This window comes from Paralichthys olivaceus, chromosome 11 (assembly GCF_024713975.1).
Source record: "Paralichthys olivaceus isolate ysfri-2021 chromosome 11, ASM2471397v2, whole genome shotgun sequence".
NCBI lineage: Eukaryota > Metazoa > Chordata > Actinopteri > Pleuronectiformes > Paralichthyidae > Paralichthys > Paralichthys olivaceus.
Genome location: NC_091103.1, coordinates 23,277,708 through 23,296,472, shown reverse-complemented (window position 1 = coordinate 23,296,472; position 18,765 = coordinate 23,277,708). Strand labels below are relative to the sequence as shown.

The 18,765-nt window shown below is 40.6% G+C and overlaps 3 protein-coding genes across 8 annotated transcripts in view; 1 reads left to right on the top strand and 2 right to left on the bottom strand.

Annotated features, from left to right (window-relative positions):
* The window catches only part of mtus2b (microtubule associated tumor suppressor candidate 2b), a 30,684-nt gene extending 23,209 nt beyond the window's left edge, over window positions 1-7,475 (top strand). For 4 of the 6 annotated variants that reach the window (XM_069534893.1, XM_069534889.1, XM_069534890.1 and 1 more), the window contains 8 exons: window positions 1,191-1,257; window positions 1,602-1,816; window positions 2,542-2,647; window positions 2,735-2,808; window positions 2,893-2,991; window positions 3,093-3,212; window positions 3,401-3,501; window positions 4,380-7,475. In XM_069534893.1, the coding sequence (XP_069390994.1) occupies window positions 1,191-1,257; window positions 1,602-1,816; window positions 2,542-2,647; window positions 2,735-2,808; window positions 2,893-2,991; window positions 3,093-3,212; window positions 3,401-3,501; window positions 4,380-4,587 (990 nt within the window). In that variant the 3' untranslated portion in view covers window positions 4,588-7,475. The remainder of the gene's footprint in view (window positions 1-1,190; window positions 1,258-1,601; window positions 1,817-2,541; window positions 2,648-2,734; window positions 2,809-2,892; window positions 2,992-3,092; window positions 3,213-3,400; window positions 3,502-4,379) is intronic. The other 2 variants (XM_069534892.1, XM_020087946.2) reach the window with 1 other exon arrangement.
* Window positions 6,753-12,919, bottom strand: stoml3a (stomatin (EPB72)-like 3a). Its single transcript, XM_020087948.2, has 7 exons — window positions 11,281-12,919; window positions 10,284-10,387; window positions 9,647-9,719; window positions 9,187-9,269; window positions 8,889-9,092; window positions 7,979-8,113; window positions 6,753-7,872 (listed from the first exon to the last, which is right to left on the bottom strand). Exons 1-7 carry the CDS (start codon window positions 11,357-11,359, stop codon window positions 7,681-7,683), a joined length of 870 nt encoding a protein of 289 aa, XP_019943507.1. The 5' UTR covers window positions 11,360-12,919; the 3' UTR covers window positions 6,753-7,680.
* Window positions 12,920-13,057: 138 nt separating this feature from the next.
* slc25a15a (solute carrier family 25 member 15a) lies at window positions 13,058-18,147 on the bottom strand. The gene is given in 8 exon segments (XM_020088135.2): window positions 13,058-13,411; window positions 14,737-14,895; window positions 14,982-15,157; window positions 15,250-15,329; window positions 15,331-15,391; window positions 16,564-16,822; window positions 17,318-17,396; window positions 17,543-18,147. Coding segments are annotated over 7 exon segments (912 nt in total). The 5' UTR covers window positions 17,373-17,396; window positions 17,543-18,147; the 3' UTR covers window positions 13,058-13,289.
* Window positions 18,148-18,765: the final 618 nt, after the last annotated feature.

The following is an 18,765-nucleotide window of genomic DNA, read 5'->3' as shown; positions in this document are numbered from 1 at the left end:
TGGCCTCAGCCAATCACGCGTCGATGCATCTCGGAGGAGAGACAGCGAGAATAGATTATTGAAAGTGCTGGTTTGAGAGAGGGACAGTTTGGTTAGTGGTAACTGCTGATTACACTGTCAGGCTAGTGGAAACAGGTCGTAAATTAGCCTTTTATAGACATGACCAGATTGGCAGGCTGCTTTATATAACAGTATTTACATGCTGCATGTGGTGGAACAACATTTCGGTGGAGGAAGCTGCGAATAAAATACATTTTAATGAAGCAGGAATGTGATTTTGCTCTATAATCCTCTCATCCACTGTACCCGGAAACATTTTGGGGCTCCAAACCTCTCACCTACGGTGACTTAGGATGTCAGTTTCTAGGTTTGAACTCAGAGAGATGTATTCTTAATTAATATGAATGATACCTGTAACAAGAGGCAATGCACAGAAGTTGACAAATGTTAATAAAACAACAAGATTAAAGTAATATGTATGGCAATGATTAACCCTCTGGAGTATATTTGTGGGTATTCTGATCTAATATATTGATAAATACTATGTCAAGTAAAAAAAATATAACTTTCTGGTCATATAGACAATGTTGTGATACAAAACATATTGGCAACATTACTTCAGGGACAACAAATGTAAATTAGCATTTATGCTGACATTTCTGGCATTCTTACATGTAATGTTTTTATACTGATGTTCATTAACATGCTCTGTCCCTATCAAATAAATAAAATGAGATGAAATCAATAAATTTGGTGTTTTAAGGCAAAATCCAAAGCATTCAAAAACTGACAATATGGAGGGCTCCTACAGAGTTGAAGAACAAACTAAACTATAATCTAGGGCTGCTAGCAGGACTGACCATTTTTGCGTGTGTTTTGGGCACTGCAGGAAGGACAGACGAGTCACTTCCTTTGTCCCTCATGCAGCGCTAGACCACGCCCACTAATCATGCATGATAAATGACAGTGGTCGTACGAGGCTTACTTCCTGTTACCAGTATAGGCAGCGCTAAGACTATTATCTATTCCTGTGTAGCTTAAATTCATTATTCATTATTATAAACTAATTATTATTTATTATATTATCATTCTTATTTCCACTTACAAAGTTCACTGTTGTACTGTAAGTGTAAGAAATCCGTCCTCATGCTCCAGAGGTGTTCACAGTTTTTATGTGTTTACCATTTCAGAGTGAACGTGCCGTTGTGACGGAGAGGGAACTGTCCCAGGAGCTTGCCAGAATCAGGGATGAAGTGGGTAAGTGGGGAACATTGTGGGGAGAATAGGCGGTGAGTCACTCCCAGCTCACAATATGTTATGTATTATACACTACACTGCCATAAGTGACCCCGAGCGAATCCACTCTGCTGCTGGATTTAGTCTAAAAGAAAAACACCATGTCCTAATGATGCTCAGTCGCTTTATTTCAAATTTTACAAAAAAACATCTGCAAAAATAGTTTTTTTCCCAATATCATAAAAATTAAAGGACGGATAAAACAACTGGTAAATTAACTTGGTGCATCTTCTTTTTTGGTTCGTGTTTGACCCTAAATTTGAACCCACGTGAAACAAAATTTCCATCTCCACTCTGTGCTCCAGCTTTCAGTGTCGCACACTGGGAGCAACTGCAGCGGGAGAAGGAGGAACTGGAGCGTCGCTTTGAGGCTGAGCTGCAGGGATTGCGGGCTCAGCAGCAGAGGGAGCTGAGAGCGCTGGAGGAGCGGCTGAAGGCGCAGCACATGGCTGAGGCCGAGAGTCTGCAGGACCTACAGCGGGATGAGCTTGAGGAGCTACGGGTCAAACAGCACGAGCAGGTGTGTAAATACAGGGGTGCCTGAGAACTGTATTCTGTATTCTGACCAGCAGTGGGCGACTCCATTGATTGCGTTTAAATCGCTGTTTTTAAGTCTTCTTCATTACAGCATGATGTTCATTTTATAGATTATGGTCCCATTCAAATCGCATGAATGCATGTTATGTGTTGGGATACCGATACCTCAAGCGCTCTATACTCGGGTTCCCCCTTCTAGTGGGGTTCATAATTCACTGTTGTAAATTGCAAGAAGCTGAACACAAGCATTTGTTGACAAACTGACCGAGAAGCAGAGTTGTCATAGCATTTGTAACGTTACGTCCTGAAAATGTGTCGTGGTTTAAGTTACACATTCACACTCACACAGTAAATGTCTGCACATTCGCTGCACGCACTCAGAGTAGAACAGTGTCATACAAGCTAACAAGCAAACAGCAAGCAGATGGGTGACGCAGTTATCAAAGTCCGAGCACGATCTGTATCGAATCACTCTGATTTGTTTGGCTCACCTCTCTCGAAATGGGTTCACCTGGCTTCTGATGCTAAACTAGTGAGTCGACAACTTCACTCACACAACCCAATGTTACTCAGAAAAGCTACAAATGAAACAAACTAAATTACGGCTTTATTTGTCCAATAACAACAACAACAACAGGAACGCCAGGTTGTATTTGAGTGTAGAAAAAACTACCAAGTGTTGCTTTAAACGTCTTCATCTTGACCCAGATTGAGGAGATGAGTGAGAACCACGAGGCGTCCCTGATGGAGATGGAGACGGCTCACTACGACACGCTGACCACTCTGCAGGAGGAGCATGCCAGGACTGTGAAGAGTAAGAACCAAACTGGAAACCTGCTGTTGTCCTGACTCACTGTGCTGCAGGTTCAGAGAGGTGATGACGTGTCATTTCTTGTGTTAGATCTGAAGATGGCCCATGAACAGCAGAGGAAGTCTCTGGAAGAAGATTTTCAGAAGATCAGACTGTCGCTGCAGGTCAACAGCTCTCCTTAAAAAAGGATTTGTTTTAACAGGAGACATTTTATGTTTGGTGATGGCAGCATACTGTCTGTTCAACAGGATCAGGTGGACACCCTGACGTTTCAGAACCGAAGCCTCAGGGACCGAGCCAAGCGATTTGAGGAAGCTCTCCGCAAGAGCACAGATGAGCAGATAGTGGTAACGGCTCCATGATACATTACAGGGCCAATATCTTGATGTTATTCTTGATGTTTTAAAGACTGATGGTCGCCTTCACTGTTGTTGTCTGCTTTTGTCAGGACGCTCTGGCTCCATACAAACACATAGAGGAGGACCTGAAGAGTCTCAAAGATGTTCTGGAGATGAAGAATCAACAAATTCATCAGCAGGACCTGAAGATAACAGAGCTGGAGAAAATAGTAGGCTTCAAATTTCTGCTTTTGTCTGGTCAAATTCCAGTAGTTATTGTCCATACATGTAAGGTATGGACAGCTTAAATGACAAATATAACTGTCAGGACAAACTTCTCCTTGGCACATCATCTGGCATATTTCTCTTTTCATTTAAAGAATTTAATGTTGTGCACCCTCTGTCCTGTGTTTTTGAGCAGGCTGAAAAGAATGTATACCTGGAGGAGAGACTGCAGGTGTTGCAGCAGCAGAACGAAGACCTGAAGGAGCGAATAGACAAGAACCTGGTTGTGTCCAGGTCAGTATAAATGCCTCAGTGTGGCAAATCTTTTTACACTGTCACCTTGTGATTTTTATGCTCCCGACTCATGTTCTGTGATATATCGCTAACATGGACTAAAGAATGACTTATTTTCGCCTTGTGAACACGTTATCTCGAGAACGCTGTGAGATAATCCTTTCACATTAGGCACATATGTTCATTTACAATCACAAATTAACTCTTTATACTTTGGTGGTCAAAGGTCAAGGTCAGAGTTCATCCACCAAAGATGTTTTTGGCCTCTTGAACATGATATCACAAGTCTCTCTTTAGGGAATTTCTTCAAATGTATGTGGACTGAAACTGCACTTGCCAGTATTTCTAGTTCTGAGTATATAAGTGGGACATGATTATGCCTCAGGGCTCTCACCACAGCAGCCAGACACAAACCAGATGCTTTCCAGCATCACTTTATTAATACAAACATAAAATCACAAAAACCTAAACTTACAGTGCCAGCTATTTCAGCTGGCCCCTCGCTTTGCAGCTCAGTGTCTCTGTGTGTCCATGTCTCTCCATGTGTCCCTCTCAGTTCTTGTGTGTCTCCTTGAGGCAGCTCCCTTTTGTACCAGAGGATCCATCAGCTAACAGCTCTCACCTGCGCTGATGGATCCTCTGGTCCAGGTGAACACGCTCTGCCAGCTACCTCCACAATAATTTATATATTGTATAAGTGTAGCCTCAAAGTCAAGAATCAGAAGTCATATTGTCTGTGTATAAAGAGTGTGTATACAGGCAAACTCAGCAGTGAGGAAAATATATCTCTGGGACATTTATGGATATAATTATGACTTTGCAGCTTGAAATGTCTTACATGGCATTTACACTGTAACCTTTACACACTTCTTCCTCAGACAACTCTCTGAGGAGAACGCCAACCTGCAGGTGAACGTGGAGAAGGAGAGCAATGAGAAGAAGCGGCTGAGTCGCACCAACGAGGAGTTGCTGTGGCGTCTCCAGACGGGCGAGCTAAGCCCTCGCATGTCCCCCAGCTCCTCCCCCATCCACCGACCATCCCCTGGACCGGGCTCCCCTGCCCGCCCACACTCCTACCATCAGTGACACTCTTCAAACATTTGCTGAATGTTCCTCTCAGTTAGTGGAGGATATTAAACAAAGAAGATGGACAGACGCAAATACGTTTCTTGGAAACGGCCTCTCACCCTGGTGATGCATTTCCACAGACAAACCCCAGGAATTTTAATCTTTGGGCTAAATAATTGTATCAATGCTCAACCTCTTGCTGTCCAAAAGGGAATTCTCTGCCCTACTCTTTTTCTATTCGACACAATTCTCCCACAAGCAGAACGCGCTGCGATACTGCGGCGGGTGATCTGATCATTGCGGACGTCAGAGAGCAGGAACAGACTCACAGTGCCTCATTTCCATGTTTTCACCAACATCTGCATCTCCACCTTCTCATCCAGTGCTCAGGATGATGGATATACGGCACAAAGCAAACGTCGAAAGTGCAACAGTGAACACAAGAAGCGCCTTTGCCGTCCAGTCTCTTTCCACCAGCAGCAGCAAAGGCGACACACAAAATAACTACCTGCAGTAAGTCACTCTCAAAGTATGGATTCCTCTGTGGGACATGTTTCATGCAGAAAGCTTTCATATATCAGGATTGTATGAATGTCTATCAAGCCATCCAGCCTCTATCGTCCGTCCCATGTTTTCCTTAAACGACCAGATATCAGCGCTGACCTGAAATGTACGACAACTTAACAACTCATCAGTCCATTGAACTGCCAAAATAGTTTAGCTATGTTGTTCATTCTAATTTATTTAAAATTATTTACATGTATTGATCTCTTTATTTTCAGATCAGTGTGAAATGGAGCTGAAGAGTGAAGGGGTGGGACTAGTTACCTCTAATAACACAGAGCAGGTTTAAGTCAAATGAAACTAGAGCCCAACAGTCGCCTCTCAGATTGTATCTCACTTCCCCGCCGTATATGCAATTAAACAAGTACATCATTTCCACTGTCAAAGATATAATGCAATGGCAGGAAGCAGCAAGGACAAGATGAAGAATTTAAAATAACACGAGGCAGATTTCTTTCTTTCATCAAGATCCATTCGTTATTATCTTGGAAATTGGTGAAAATATGAAAAACAAAATCCTGCATCTCACAGTGTTAGAGGAAGTGAAGAAAAAAAAAGTCCTGTCCTTTGTCTGCGACCAAGCCAAATTCGAAGGACTTCTTTCTGGGCCCATGTCTCATCCTTCCACCAAGTTCTGTGGAAATCTGTTCTGTAGTTTTGTTTTTGTGTAATCCTGTTAGCAAACAAACAAATAAATGGACAAGGGTGAAAACTAAAGGATTTGTGGAGATCACCAAAGACAGTAGTTCATCAAGTGTAACTGTTATTTATCTGGAGTCAACGGCTTCAGAATCATCCTTAAATGGTGCAGACATTGCAGTTCTAATCGAAAAGTATTTTCCTGAACACGAGTGATTCTCACATCTGTTCATGGTGCTGCATTGAAACACTATGACATATGTTCTCTTGTTCTTTCTTTAAATGTTTTTGGTTTTGGTCTCACTCGTGTTTTATCTGCAGAAAAACCTTGAGAACAAATGTGATGTGAAAAACATCCAGGCGTTCATCCTCCATGTGCACCAGAGCCCGACTGATATGGATGTTGGGGGACCAATATCGATATCAGGGAGTAAACATTTTCCAATACCGATATATTGGTCTTTATTTATATATTTTTTTTAAAAATTGGAAATGATTCCTATGATGTTGTTATCAAACTCTTAGGACAAATAAATGTTATTGAGACTTTTTATTTTACAGTTTGACCAAAAACTTTATTATAAATTGGTAAAAATAAAACCCAAATTGAACTTGAAAATAATATTTACCTTAGACAAACTTCTTTATGTGAAATATAACATGAATTCACATAATCTGTAAAATAAAGTTTTTTATTTCAGCAAACATAAATCCTTATATCATAATTGTAAAAAGCTCACATCGGCAGAATTTGATCAGCCTTCCGATATGTCAGTCGGGCTCTAACGTGTTACTTCTCTTGATTTTTGGCAAATTACTTCTGAGGGATAAAAAAAATCCTTCAATTTGCTGCAAGCTGTTACCTCATTTCTCATTGTTGAGAATCTCAGGTGTTGAGAAATATGAATCATCAAAAGGGAAACAACTGCCATAACATTGATTTGTTTTACAGTAGTAGTTTTTTTTTTTCTTTATGCTCATGTTTACATGACCACACAGTTCACAGCCTGTTTTGTAGTTTGTGGAAGAATATATGTATATAATGATTTACACAACTATAGTGCATAAAAGTACTTTGAAGAAACATTGCTGTACATGATAATAATATGACTTAATAATCAGATCCCCATACATTCTATAAAATAGGAAAATCTGCTCTGATATGACTTTGGTTGTAGGTGAGTTGTATTTGCTGTCGGGACAAGTCGCTGGTGGGTTTCGCTTTGTTACGAGAGGAAGTGGAAATGATGCTTCTCTCCGTCAGGTGCTCATATTGCACTGCTCGCCTCTGTGTCCTATGGACATGACATTGTGCTAATTTGCCGAATGTTTGTTCAACACTTAAACAAGAGGATTTGTTTACAGTTTACATCCTGTGTACTTACATGCGGATGTCAGTACTTCTGTTGATTGTTTACAGGACTTCTGTTGTAAAGATTGTATTCAGTATTTCAGAAATCCACGCTCTGAATGAGTTTTTAAGAAAGCATGTCTTTATAAGGTTGTTGTGCATTTCATTGGATTTTATTTTTTGTACATTTCTTGTGCATTCCATGTATTTATTTATTTATTTATTCGTCCTCCTCCAAAACTGCACCTGTAGCTTAGATGGTAAAAATATTGTTGTCAGTGATGAGACACTAACATCTACACTGTATATGTTGCACTTTGTATTTAAGTATTAAACCACAATAAGAAAATAAGTGTGCAAAAGTGAGATTTGTAGTGGATATAAAACACAGTTATGATACATAGCTCTTTTATTTCTTAGGAAAATAGAAAAAGAAAATCTATAAGAAACGATGATGAAGTGCAGACTTCAGCAGTGTTCTCTTAGGAGACAGAGCTGGAGATTTTAACTCTAATAATATCATAATATAAGAAGTAATGCAGCTCTTATAGGACTCATCACTTCTTCTGCATAAAACACTGGATAATATCCATGGGCAGAGGGAAGATGATGGTGGAGTTCTTCTCTGCTGCGATGGTGTTGAGCGTCTGCAGGTATCTCAGCTGGAGAGCAGACGGAGCCTCGGCGATCACCAGAGAGGCTTCTTTCAGAGCCCTGGAGGCCTTCATCTCTCCCTCTGCAGCGATGATCTGAAACACAGACGAACCAGCATCGTCTCTACCCTCTGCATTTTTTCACAATTAGAAGGCACAAAGATGGAAATCAAATTCAAATCTTCCATCGCTCCCTCTTCACCTTCGCTCTGGCCTCCCGGGTGGCCTCGGCCTCTGCAGCCATGGCCCTCTGCAGCTGCTGAGGCAACTTCACATCCTTGATCTCCACTCGCTCCACCTTAATCCCCCACGGATCAGTGGCTTCATCCAGAGATTCCTGCAGAGGACATGAAGAAAAGCAAATAATACAGTCAGGAAACCTGCAGAGCCTTTTAGTCGCTTATTGGGCTCAATTTGGTTTTGTGCTGCGTTTGTTCTCAGATGGCAGGAAACAGTTTTTAACCCAGGGTACCGAACAAACAATGGGCACGCTAACAACAAATTATATTTATCCAAATATTTTATCAGTTAGTTTAGACCAAAAACTGATCAAATGATAAAGAAAATAGCCTAATTTATTATTTAGTTGGTTAAGAACTAGAGTAAAGAGGAAAGTAAAGAAGCTAATATTTGTCGACATGGTTGCCTTGACTACTCCTAACTAGAAGAGAATCATACGTCAGTGTTCTTCTGCAGCTATAGTGACTGAATAAACACCTTTTAAACGCAGCTTTTAAATGGCACGTTACTGCACAGTCAGAGCTCATTGTCTCTTATCTATTCAGGTGTTCGTGACCATGACAAGGACAGCAAGTCTGTCTTTGTGCTGATTTGTCAAATATTTATTTCCCCTTCTTCTCATATTTGCTTGTGGACAAAATGCAAACAAGTATTGTAGGGAAAGTACGGAGGCCAGTCAGGTAAATATTGGACTTTAAAACCTCCTGCTGTGTGTTTGCACAGATACACAATCTGACTGAACCTGTTTGAATGCAGGGTCAAGATTTTCTGTTAAGTAAGAAAATACATTTTGACAAAACTATTTCCTTAAAAACCATTCTCTCATCCTCACTCGTCCTCCAGCTCCTCATAGATTATTGGTTTCTCCTCACCTGCATGCTGAGAGAGATGCCCTCTCTGTCAGCCAACAGCTCTGCGAGGTTTTTGGTGCCGAGCACGTTCCTCAGGGTGGTTTGTGCGAGCAGCCGCGTGGACGAGTGTGCGTTGGACACATTGGCCACAGATGAGATTGGGCAGTGTATTCGGAAGTACACAACGCCGTCCACACACACTGTCACTGAGTCTTTGGTCAAGATCTGAACAAGGGCAAAAAGAAGAGCAGTTATGACAGACAGAGACACAAATTCATCTCACATGACGTGATGAATGAATTAAAAAAATCAAACTTACCTCTTGTGGTGGGATGTCAAACGACACCGTTCTCAGATCGACTTTCACAAAGTTATCGGTGCAGGGCAGAACAAAGAAAAGTCCTGGAGAGGAACACAGGTGCTGCTTTTAGTCATTTACTGAGCATTCCATGAAACTTGGCCAGAAATAAAAATAGGAATATTTCAGAGATGCTTTAGTTTTGACGAAATGGAATTTTTGTTTGTTCACACTTTCCCAGCATCAGGAAATATTTAATGTCTTCGAACAAACACTTTCTTTGTCTGAACAACAAAATGATGCAATCTGGGCTCAGTTCTTGATGGAATCAAATAACATAATCATTATCACATACGCATCTAGACAGTAAAAGCAAGTAAAGCCCACATTCTCCCACTACAAACAAACCCCTGAGAACAATGGTACATGTCGACTTTCTTTTCAGTGTAAATGCACGTTTTTAGGAGATCAATTGACAAACCTGGCCCTTTAGGTTTCCTGTCTGTGATCCGGCCGAGTCTGAAAATGACGGCTCGCTCGTACTCCTTTATAATCTGGTTGTTAGACACACAACCAGTCACAAAAACCACAATAACAAATCCGTGCAAATCACTGTAAATGTTAAATTCATGTAATATGCTGTCAGTATCAACTCAGTGTAGGTCAAATGTGACTGTGGTTTCTCTCAGAGCGCAGCTTCAGTGCATGTGTCATTGAATCATTGGCATAATACATTATTGTAAATTATGAAAGGTCCATTCCCAACAACTGAATAGATGCTGAGAGTTTCCCTGATTTGATACCAGTTTGTAAAGAATCACATCCTAAATGTCCAATTGCTGTGCCCTACTATTGCACATGGCAATGCACCTGTGATGAATAAACAGACGATAAAAAACAATCACTGGGGTTTTTTTACAAACAAAAACCTCATCGTTGCAATTTGAATAACGTTGTTGTGACATTAAGGCCTCCACATATTCAACTTTAAAGAGCTGCCAACCTGTAAAAAACACTTGAGATACAGATACTGTCGCAGAGAAAGGTAATTAAAGGATCCTGGGAAGCGTATACAAATTTTAATAAATCACGACTATACACCAAGGAGAATAATTTACCTTAACACACATGAATAATGTGAGTGGGAAGGTGACAGCTACAAAGAGGAGGGATATGATGACCAACAGCCAACCGAAACATCCCAGTCTCCCTGAGCTTTTATCTGCAGAGGGAACAGAAAACATGTTAGAACCTCGAGTACAGGGACACACTGCATATTTTCCACACATGAGAGCATTTCTGTCCAGACCAGTGCAGATTTGTCTTTTGTCATTCCAGCTGAAGATTTGAGCAGTAACACGGTCCAGTGGGACAGCACCTTTTACTGAAGGTGACACAAAACATTCAACGCTATCATGTGGCGAGGTGGTGGATCCACATGTTTAATTAATCTCTGAGGGAAGTCACACAGCTCCACGTTCACCAGAGTCACATGGTGTTATGTAAAGCTGCTGAACTATTGACATGGTCTCTTCTTGATAAAACGATTCCTCTGTGAGGTCACATCCAGAAATATAAATGTTGTTATCCAAATTTGTAAATCATAGACCTAAATCCGGTTCATGCTGGATGTGTGTTTTGTTTTTTCTTGGATATGATTTATCAAGGGCATGTGGGCAACAATAGAATCCATTCATTGTAATGCCTCATGAATAATGCACTAGTTGAGTTCCAGGACCACAAACAGTGTTTGAAGCTATGGAAACTAATGTCAATGTACAATACAACGTCAATCCTGAAGGAAATAAGTAACACTTAAGTTTTTTTTCATTTCAATTATTTTGTTGTTTGTAGTTTTTCCTGATCCCTGTTTACACCATATATTTGTTGCTGTTTGTTTATAAAATAAAATAAAAATAATAATGTTAGCATAAACAATATTCTGTGATTACTAGACATTCCTGGAGTTCCAGCTCACCTCAGGGCCCTTTAACAATATTTATCATCCCCAGCATGTTCCCCCCACTGTTGTCCATCAGGCACAGTTGCTGAGAGAGTTCAACAAGTCAATAGTAAGATTCACTTTTTAAAAAGTTCATAAGAAAAGGTTCTTACCTTCTATTTCCTCCACAGCGTTGATCTGAAGTTTACCTTGTGTGACCATCTCTGCCGTGCTGGACGTTGTTGAGATCATTAGTGAGCGTGTTGTCGGTGTGATGGAGTGAACCAGAGCTGCTCTTGTTTACCCGTCTCTACTCCCTGCGGGGTGGGGTCTGTCTCCCTGCCCTCATCACTTACTTCTTTCCATGAGACACACACACACACACTCATAAACTCCCACTCACTCGTTGTGTGTGACTCCTGGACTCATCTGATTGGGTGCCATCGGGTAACATGAGCCTATAACCAGCCTTGTATGTGTCTCTTGTATTGGAGAGCTCACAGTTCAGCTCTTGTGCTTTATTATATTCTTACATTGACATCCAGGAGTCTGACACCTGCTTAGGGCAGCTAATGAATAAACAATGGGAGGCTTCCATGTCGTGAAACATGAGAGCTGCTGAGGGAACGGGGAGATGTGTTCGCACGCTCATGTAAGTTTCCCTCCATTTAAAATGTGTAGAGACAAGAGAAACAAGATTTATTAGAAATGTATTGTACGGAAGTAAAATAAAACACACAAAGGGAAACTACACAGATGGAAAGAAGAAGTTAAATGAAGAAATTAGATGTTACCAAGAATGTTAATACATACAGCAATTAGTCGTGTAAAACCTGATAGGTCACTTCTACGATGTGAAGTTCATGACATGATTGGCACATGAATTCTCACTGTACTTCTTAAAAAATGCTCCCACAAAAGTGTGAAATTGTTTTTACATTTATGAATCTGTGTGTTCGCAGGCTTTTGATTTGGGTGAGGCCGAATTTGGTTTATATTCCATTAGGGGATGTAAATAATTATAATAACGCTTTCAAATTAAACAACTAAATTACATTTTGAGTATTCATATTGTAAAAGTTTTACCTTTTAAGTAGTGGATGCAAATGTCAAACTCCAATCCAATCCGACTCCAAGAGATTTCTTGTTTTAAGGATTTCATTGACTGAGTAGGGAGGTTTGATAAATACCAGTTTGAAAAAACAACTTCCAAAAATGGAGTGAGTACTGCGAGCTCGTTCAACTCGAGATGCACGGCTGTGATCATGTGACATGCCTCACTCTTCACAGTACGCCATCACACACAGCCTCCCAATGTGGATATTCCTCCACAATGGTATATTTAAGCTGCAAAGATTTTTCACCTCTCTCTTTGCTCGTCAGTGCCTCTGCAGCTTTGCATAAGGCTTCCTGCCTGTGGATTCAGCCCCTCCACCACCCCAGCATCCACCTACATCCACCTACAGGCTCAACAGGGACATCTCAGATATGTGCTCATCGTTGTATATAATCTCCATTAAATCAACGTAATCTGGGGAAGTAATAAAGTCAGAGCTTAGTGACAGCATCTCATGAAATAAATACAGTCCATTTTAGCAGAATGATTCTCTTTTCTGCTGTGAGACTTGTGTTCACTTCAGATTACTGTGAACAGGATCCATTCTAGGACAGGCAACTCAGAATTTGCTTAAGTAAAGATGAGTTTGTTATTTTTATTGCAGTAGAAACATTTGGGAACTGCACTGAAAATAAAATATAATAATACAATGATTGAGGTTTGTTAAACAGAGTTAGGCTGTTTACCAGGACACATTGAACCGGCTGCTAATGTTCTCCTCTCTTCTTCTGATTTGACTGACAAAACGTTTGTTCACTGAAAAATATTGTTGATGCTAAACCAAGGAATCGATCATGCAGTAACTTGTTCGCAGATATACTGCATATAAAGCATTATGGTGAGATTAAAACTTTATTAAAATTACTGGGGCCAGCACAAGACAGTTTGATACAGCTCCACTGGAAACACAAATACATTTATAATTTTTTTAGCTCATATCATATCATTAATAAAGACATGACGTGTTTGTTAGATTAATTTGACTCGTCCTCTCTTTTTATTGAATCCCTCTTTGTTTTCTATCTTTCATCCTGTCGTCTTTAGTTTTTGGAAATATTCTCCACATCAGGCACCGACGGTTTCCATCATAAACTTTCGACTACATTCGTAAGTCAGGAAGAGCGCTCCGTTGGCAGGGAAGGTGCGTATCATGGTAGGAGTCAGGCCCGAGTACAGAGCCATGAACCCTGTGGGAACAAGAGAGAGTCAAACAGGACGTTCCCCACGGATGAGTCAGGACCACAGCTCGGGCCAATTAGTAACAAGATGCGTCGACACTCTGCAGCAAAGACAAATCAGTAGCGGTGCATTTAAACCTCTGCAAAGTTTGAAGACTTCTGCTCTTTTATTAAGCCCCTCGGGGAAAGTTTAACAACTCTTCCCTGTTCATTATTACATCCTTAGGTTTACAGTAACTCTTTAATTTGGCATAAAACCCAGACCAATTAATATGCTGAAGACACCCATTCACTGTCATCATTATACCAGCAGGTGGTGCAGATGGTGCATCATGGGGCTGTAACACTGCACATAAAGTGCAAAGACAAAGATCAGAGGTAAACTGCAGATGGATATATACACACTGCTTTTTCTGTCACATGCAGCTGTCAGTGGACATTTGGGGTTTAAGTATCTTGCCCAAGGACACTTGGCCATAAAGACTGTAGGAGCCAGGCATCGGACAGGTTTAGCAGACAACTAATCTCCATAAACAGATACAGCATGTGAATATGCATTTTTGGAGCTGAAGTCCTCTTGGTTTCCATTTCTAGTTGGACCAGTTGCATTTAAACAGGCTTTGGTTGTCCACAGGTGAACAGTCCATGTGGAGGTGGAACACATTCGACAGAAAAACTAAAATGAAAACAAAAAACTAAAATGTAATCTAGCCCTAAAAGGTATCATAAACAGCGACTTGTGTGATAAAGGAAACTCGTGAACACAGTGAACGGGTAAGTCTTGGTCTATATCTACAATGGAACCCTGAAATAATGGCCATTGCCCCAGAGGCTAATTAATGATAAGATAGTCAAGCATTGTTCTCGACTGCACCTCGGTCATTTAAAAAGAGCATAATCATACGTGTGCTCTCCATCACACTATGATTATATGGTCATATGATATAAAGCAGTCAGCTATTGTCACATATGGTCAGATTTAGAAACGTCTGAGGAGTTTAAGAAGCTGCTAAAATGTAGGTGTATTTAAAGAGATGCTGCACTTAAATAATATGACTGTTCTTTGATGAAATACATTAATGCTGACATTTATAAGAAATTTTTTAATGGGTTAAACATGGCTCATGACCATGGCTCTTGGACCAATGCTTACGTACATAGACTCAACCCTTTGGGACATCTCTACATCTCTACATATGAAAAAGTTAACACCCTCTAATCAAACGAGTGGTGGGGGCGGGTTGGTAGCCTTGAGGGGAGTCACCACAGCCAAACATCGGGGTGACGTTAAATTTCAAATTATAGAATTGATAGAAGTCATAATCACATCTTACCTTCGGTGCGTACAACACCCAAGAAGGTTTTCATGAAGCCCTGTTGCCTCCCAGCAAGTGAGTGCACCTGGATCCTTGACTTCACGCAGTCGATGGGAAAAACCGCCAACCAAAGACAAGCTCCCGCAAATCCACCACTGAACATGACTGGAAGAACACCTGCATGGGACCATATCACAAAAAATGTCACAACATAATCGGAAAAATGCCTCATGATATATAAAAGGAAAATCATTCAACCATACCTATTCCATCCTTGTCTGTGCCCATGTGCCGCGCAAACGTAGAGCGACAGAGTTCATACGCCCCGAAGAAGCAGAAGTAACCTGGTATGTCCCTGACGTAGGTGGAAGTCAGTCCTTGGTAGAAACCCAGGGGACCGTTGTTCCTCATGACAGTCTTCACTACTGTCCACACGGTGCTGAAGTCACACACACAAACCATGACCCAGTCAAAACCGCATCAACGGAAACTGAACAAGTTTTGCTCAGTCTCTCTGTTTGACCTCCCGACCTCCTCTGTCCGCCTGCGATCCTTCCAGACGCCTCCATTTCGTGCATGGCCTGCAAGCGACACTTGACCAGCTCGGGGGGGCCACTGTGCCAAGGAGGAGAAGATGGAGGAAAAAGACCCCGCTACTGCCATCTGTAGATCACTGGTGGGCAATAAAAGGAAGTTCAGTCAGTGAACTAAACAATCAAAGCAGTGGAGGCAGAGACTCAGCCACAATGATGTAGTTGACCTGTGCATAGGCTACACTCAACAGATACTTTAAACAAGTAGAACATGTTTTACTGTAGTACATTTTTGTCTGTTTATTTGTACTTTTACTTTGGTCAAACATATTTTCTCCACGACAAAAAAATCCCATTAGAAACCAATTTCTATTGCTCACCTCACTGGTTTATAACTATCAGACATATACTCTCAGATTGTACTGATTTCTTTTATTATTTGTTTTACTGATGAATGTCTATATTTGGTAGAAATGAGGCACACAACAATTTGTTTCCGCATGACTTGGCAACGTGTTTCCTCCACAGTATGATTTCAGAATCCTACTTTTCTAGTTTCGGTTCCATTAATTCACTAAAATCTTTCTCAACATTTCCTCTTCTACACGAGACACTTAAATTGGAATGAGAAAAACAGCTACTTCTAAGAAATGGTAATCAAAATTCATACTCGACACAATTTGGCTTCACACAATTAGAGTGATTTACCTTTTTGTACCCTTGCAGAGGAGGTTATGTTTCCTTATGTTGGTTTGTTTATTAGTCTGCAAAAGGTATTCAACTAATTTGCAAGTGACGGGGCATGGGCCAGGAAAGAATCCATCAAATGTTTGTGCAGATCTGGTTAAAGGTTTTCCTCACCTTCCTTAACATTACGAGACTTTTTTTTTTACATTAACATCAATTCCTCAGGAAATAATCTCCTCGTATCTGCTGAGTTTTACGGTGTGATGCAAACTATGAGATTCCTGCCCTGGAGGTGTCCCTGACTGTCATTATTCTAGTTTCACAGGTTTTTCTTCACAAGCAGGTTGCATTTTTAAAATACTAACATGCAAAAAGTAAGGGGTTGCAACGATGCCCAGAGACTGGCTGACAGTATTGACAGACCTTTTTCCCATTGAAAACATCAATTTATGTGGCACATTATCGTACACAGGTTATTTAAGGTGATTCACAATCAAAAAGACATGAGACTCAGAAACAAATGGAGCCATTAATCTTTATCTGACAATTTCCCTGCCCTCATCTCCTGTTTAACTGATAATTCATCAGCTCATCATCATAGGATCATAGAAAATCTGTGTCCAACCTGAGCTGCTGCCCTTTGGCCGTACCACACAAGAAGCGCACAGCATCCTGGCAGAGGCCATAACTCAAGAACAGCACTGCGTTCTCACTGATGTTGGCAATGAGGGCTGGGGTCATGCCTTTGTAGAGGCCCCGGACCCCCACCTGTCTGTAGGTGGAGATGAAGCAGTGGAAGAAGCCGCGGTACATGGTGGGGAACGTCTGCATCTTCACCTTGGTGGTGTCGAACGCTTGACCACTGAACACGCACGCTGTCCCACCTGAGGAAACAGCACGATGGGGAGGAGGGCGACGCACACGAGTTCATGACTTTACCAGAGTCCACTTAAGTTTCCACACCTTTGCTGTTATGGACACGACTTTGTGAAAACACTTACTCCACAGTGCTCTACAATAAGAAAAACTAAAAAAACCTAAATCTACTCATGTGGCTTCCTGCTGACCGAAGCCTCAATCTTAATTTCCTATTACCCCTAAATGTTACAGGGAGATCACTACAGGCCATCCTTACACAATTTGTCAATTTTAAAAGTTACAATCTTTAGTATACATGATCTAAATAGTGTTTCAGTGCAACAATCACAATTATCATTATCTTAAAAATTAAGAAATGAAGCCTTTCTAATGAGGGAAATTTGATAGTTGTCTGTTGTTTGAGGATTAATGGGAATAAAAAACAAGTCAATATAATGACAGAATATCTTGATTTATTATGAAATTAGTCAGGATTCATGGTTTGACCTGCTCTAACCCACCTATTGCTCCAGCAGTGAAGTCAATGATGACCTGGATAGCAGGGTGTGGAGCCATCCTGTTTCCAAAGATGCAGGGAACCTGAAATATCAAAACACACTGAGGCTACTTAATAACCACATCTTCGGCTCCTTACACACAAATACAAAGAGACAACTTAAAATAAGTGGCAAGAAATGAAAGTGTGCAGGCATAAGACAGGACAGTGAAACATATTTGATGCTCACCTGTGTTCTTCTTCACCTGCTGTTCTCCAATCTCTTTTCTTCTCCCCTGAAAAGAACTTACTGTGCCACAGCACATGGATTCACTAGAGCGTAAATTGTTAAAAAGGCCAACACCCTGGCGCACAACACGTTTTCACTGCAGGTAACTTCACAGACGGAAACTAATTCAATGCATTTCTTTACCAGGAGCAAAGGACTATGTCAGAGCCAGTTTTTAATTCAGCTGGACTGGAGATGGAACTTGAGTTTTCTCAGCAGCTGTCCCATAAAGTCAGAGGCGTGTGCGTAACGACCCCCCCGCTGCTGCCGCGCGCACTGGAGCGCACAGGTAGTTGCATCAGGTTAAACAGAGGAAGTCGTGATGAGATAGGAAACAGTTCGTTTTAAAAACAAAATAAAGCTTGATGCAACAGGTAGAATTAAGATGCTACATCTAAATACGCCAATATGCGGTCTTTAATAAACAGGCCTATTAAGTTGTTCTATATCCGGTGACAATTACTCACCTGAGATATTTTAACTTTTTTTTTAGGATACTCGATATATCTTTGATTTAAATCCTGATTGATTCAAAATAACATTTGTCAAGTAGCTTTATTTTGATAATTTTCACGTTTTATTTTTATCTCACAAGGATATGACACTGCTTTCCTATGGGAATAAAAGAATATGATAATAATAATAATAATAATAATAAATCATTTATTTTGGTAGAGTGTAAATACATAATGCACTGCTGCCCGTTTGTGTGATTATATTACCTACAAATGGCCACAAGAGGCCAGTATAGTCCAAGTTAGCTGAGAACACCGGGACACAAAGAAACAACAAGTTGAGGACAGAAGCTGCTTTGTGACTGTCTCTCTTTTCTCCTGTCTTTCAATCAAAGTGGTTGTTTTTTAAATATTTTCTCTTCTTAAATCCTATTAGACTTTTACACAAAGTTAATATGGATATTTTTTTAGGTACTACTAGTAATTTTGAGTTTATTTTAGTATTTGTTATTAGGTTTTGTCAACTTATTCTGACTTTAATGTGTCATATGTTATGATGACTGGAGTACAAGCCTTTTTTCCTAGAAGACATTTTCACATGATCAAGTTTGAGTAGCAGCTGTACCATAGAAAGTAATGGTTGTTATTTATAATTATTAACAATGACATTTGATTTACATGGAATACTGAGACTCTTGAATTGTGTTGTGGTTATTATTATTAATATTA

What these genes read in the sequence shown, in the direction of transcription:
- stoml3a (XM_020087948.2), bottom strand. Translation starts at nt 11,359, where the DNA reads ATGATCTCAACAACGTCCAGCACGGCAGAGATGGTCACACAAGGTAAA. An exon ending in CAGGAAACCTAAAGGGCCAG is followed by an intron (nt 9,270 to 9,646) that starts GTTTGTCAATTG and finishes GTTCCTCTCCAG; the next exon opens with GACTTTTCTTTGTTCTGCCC. An exon ending in CCCGGGAGGCCAGAGCGAAG is followed by an intron (nt 7,873 to 7,978) that starts GTGAAGAGGGAG and finishes TCTGTGTTTCAG; the next exon opens with ATCATCGCTGCAGAGGGAGA.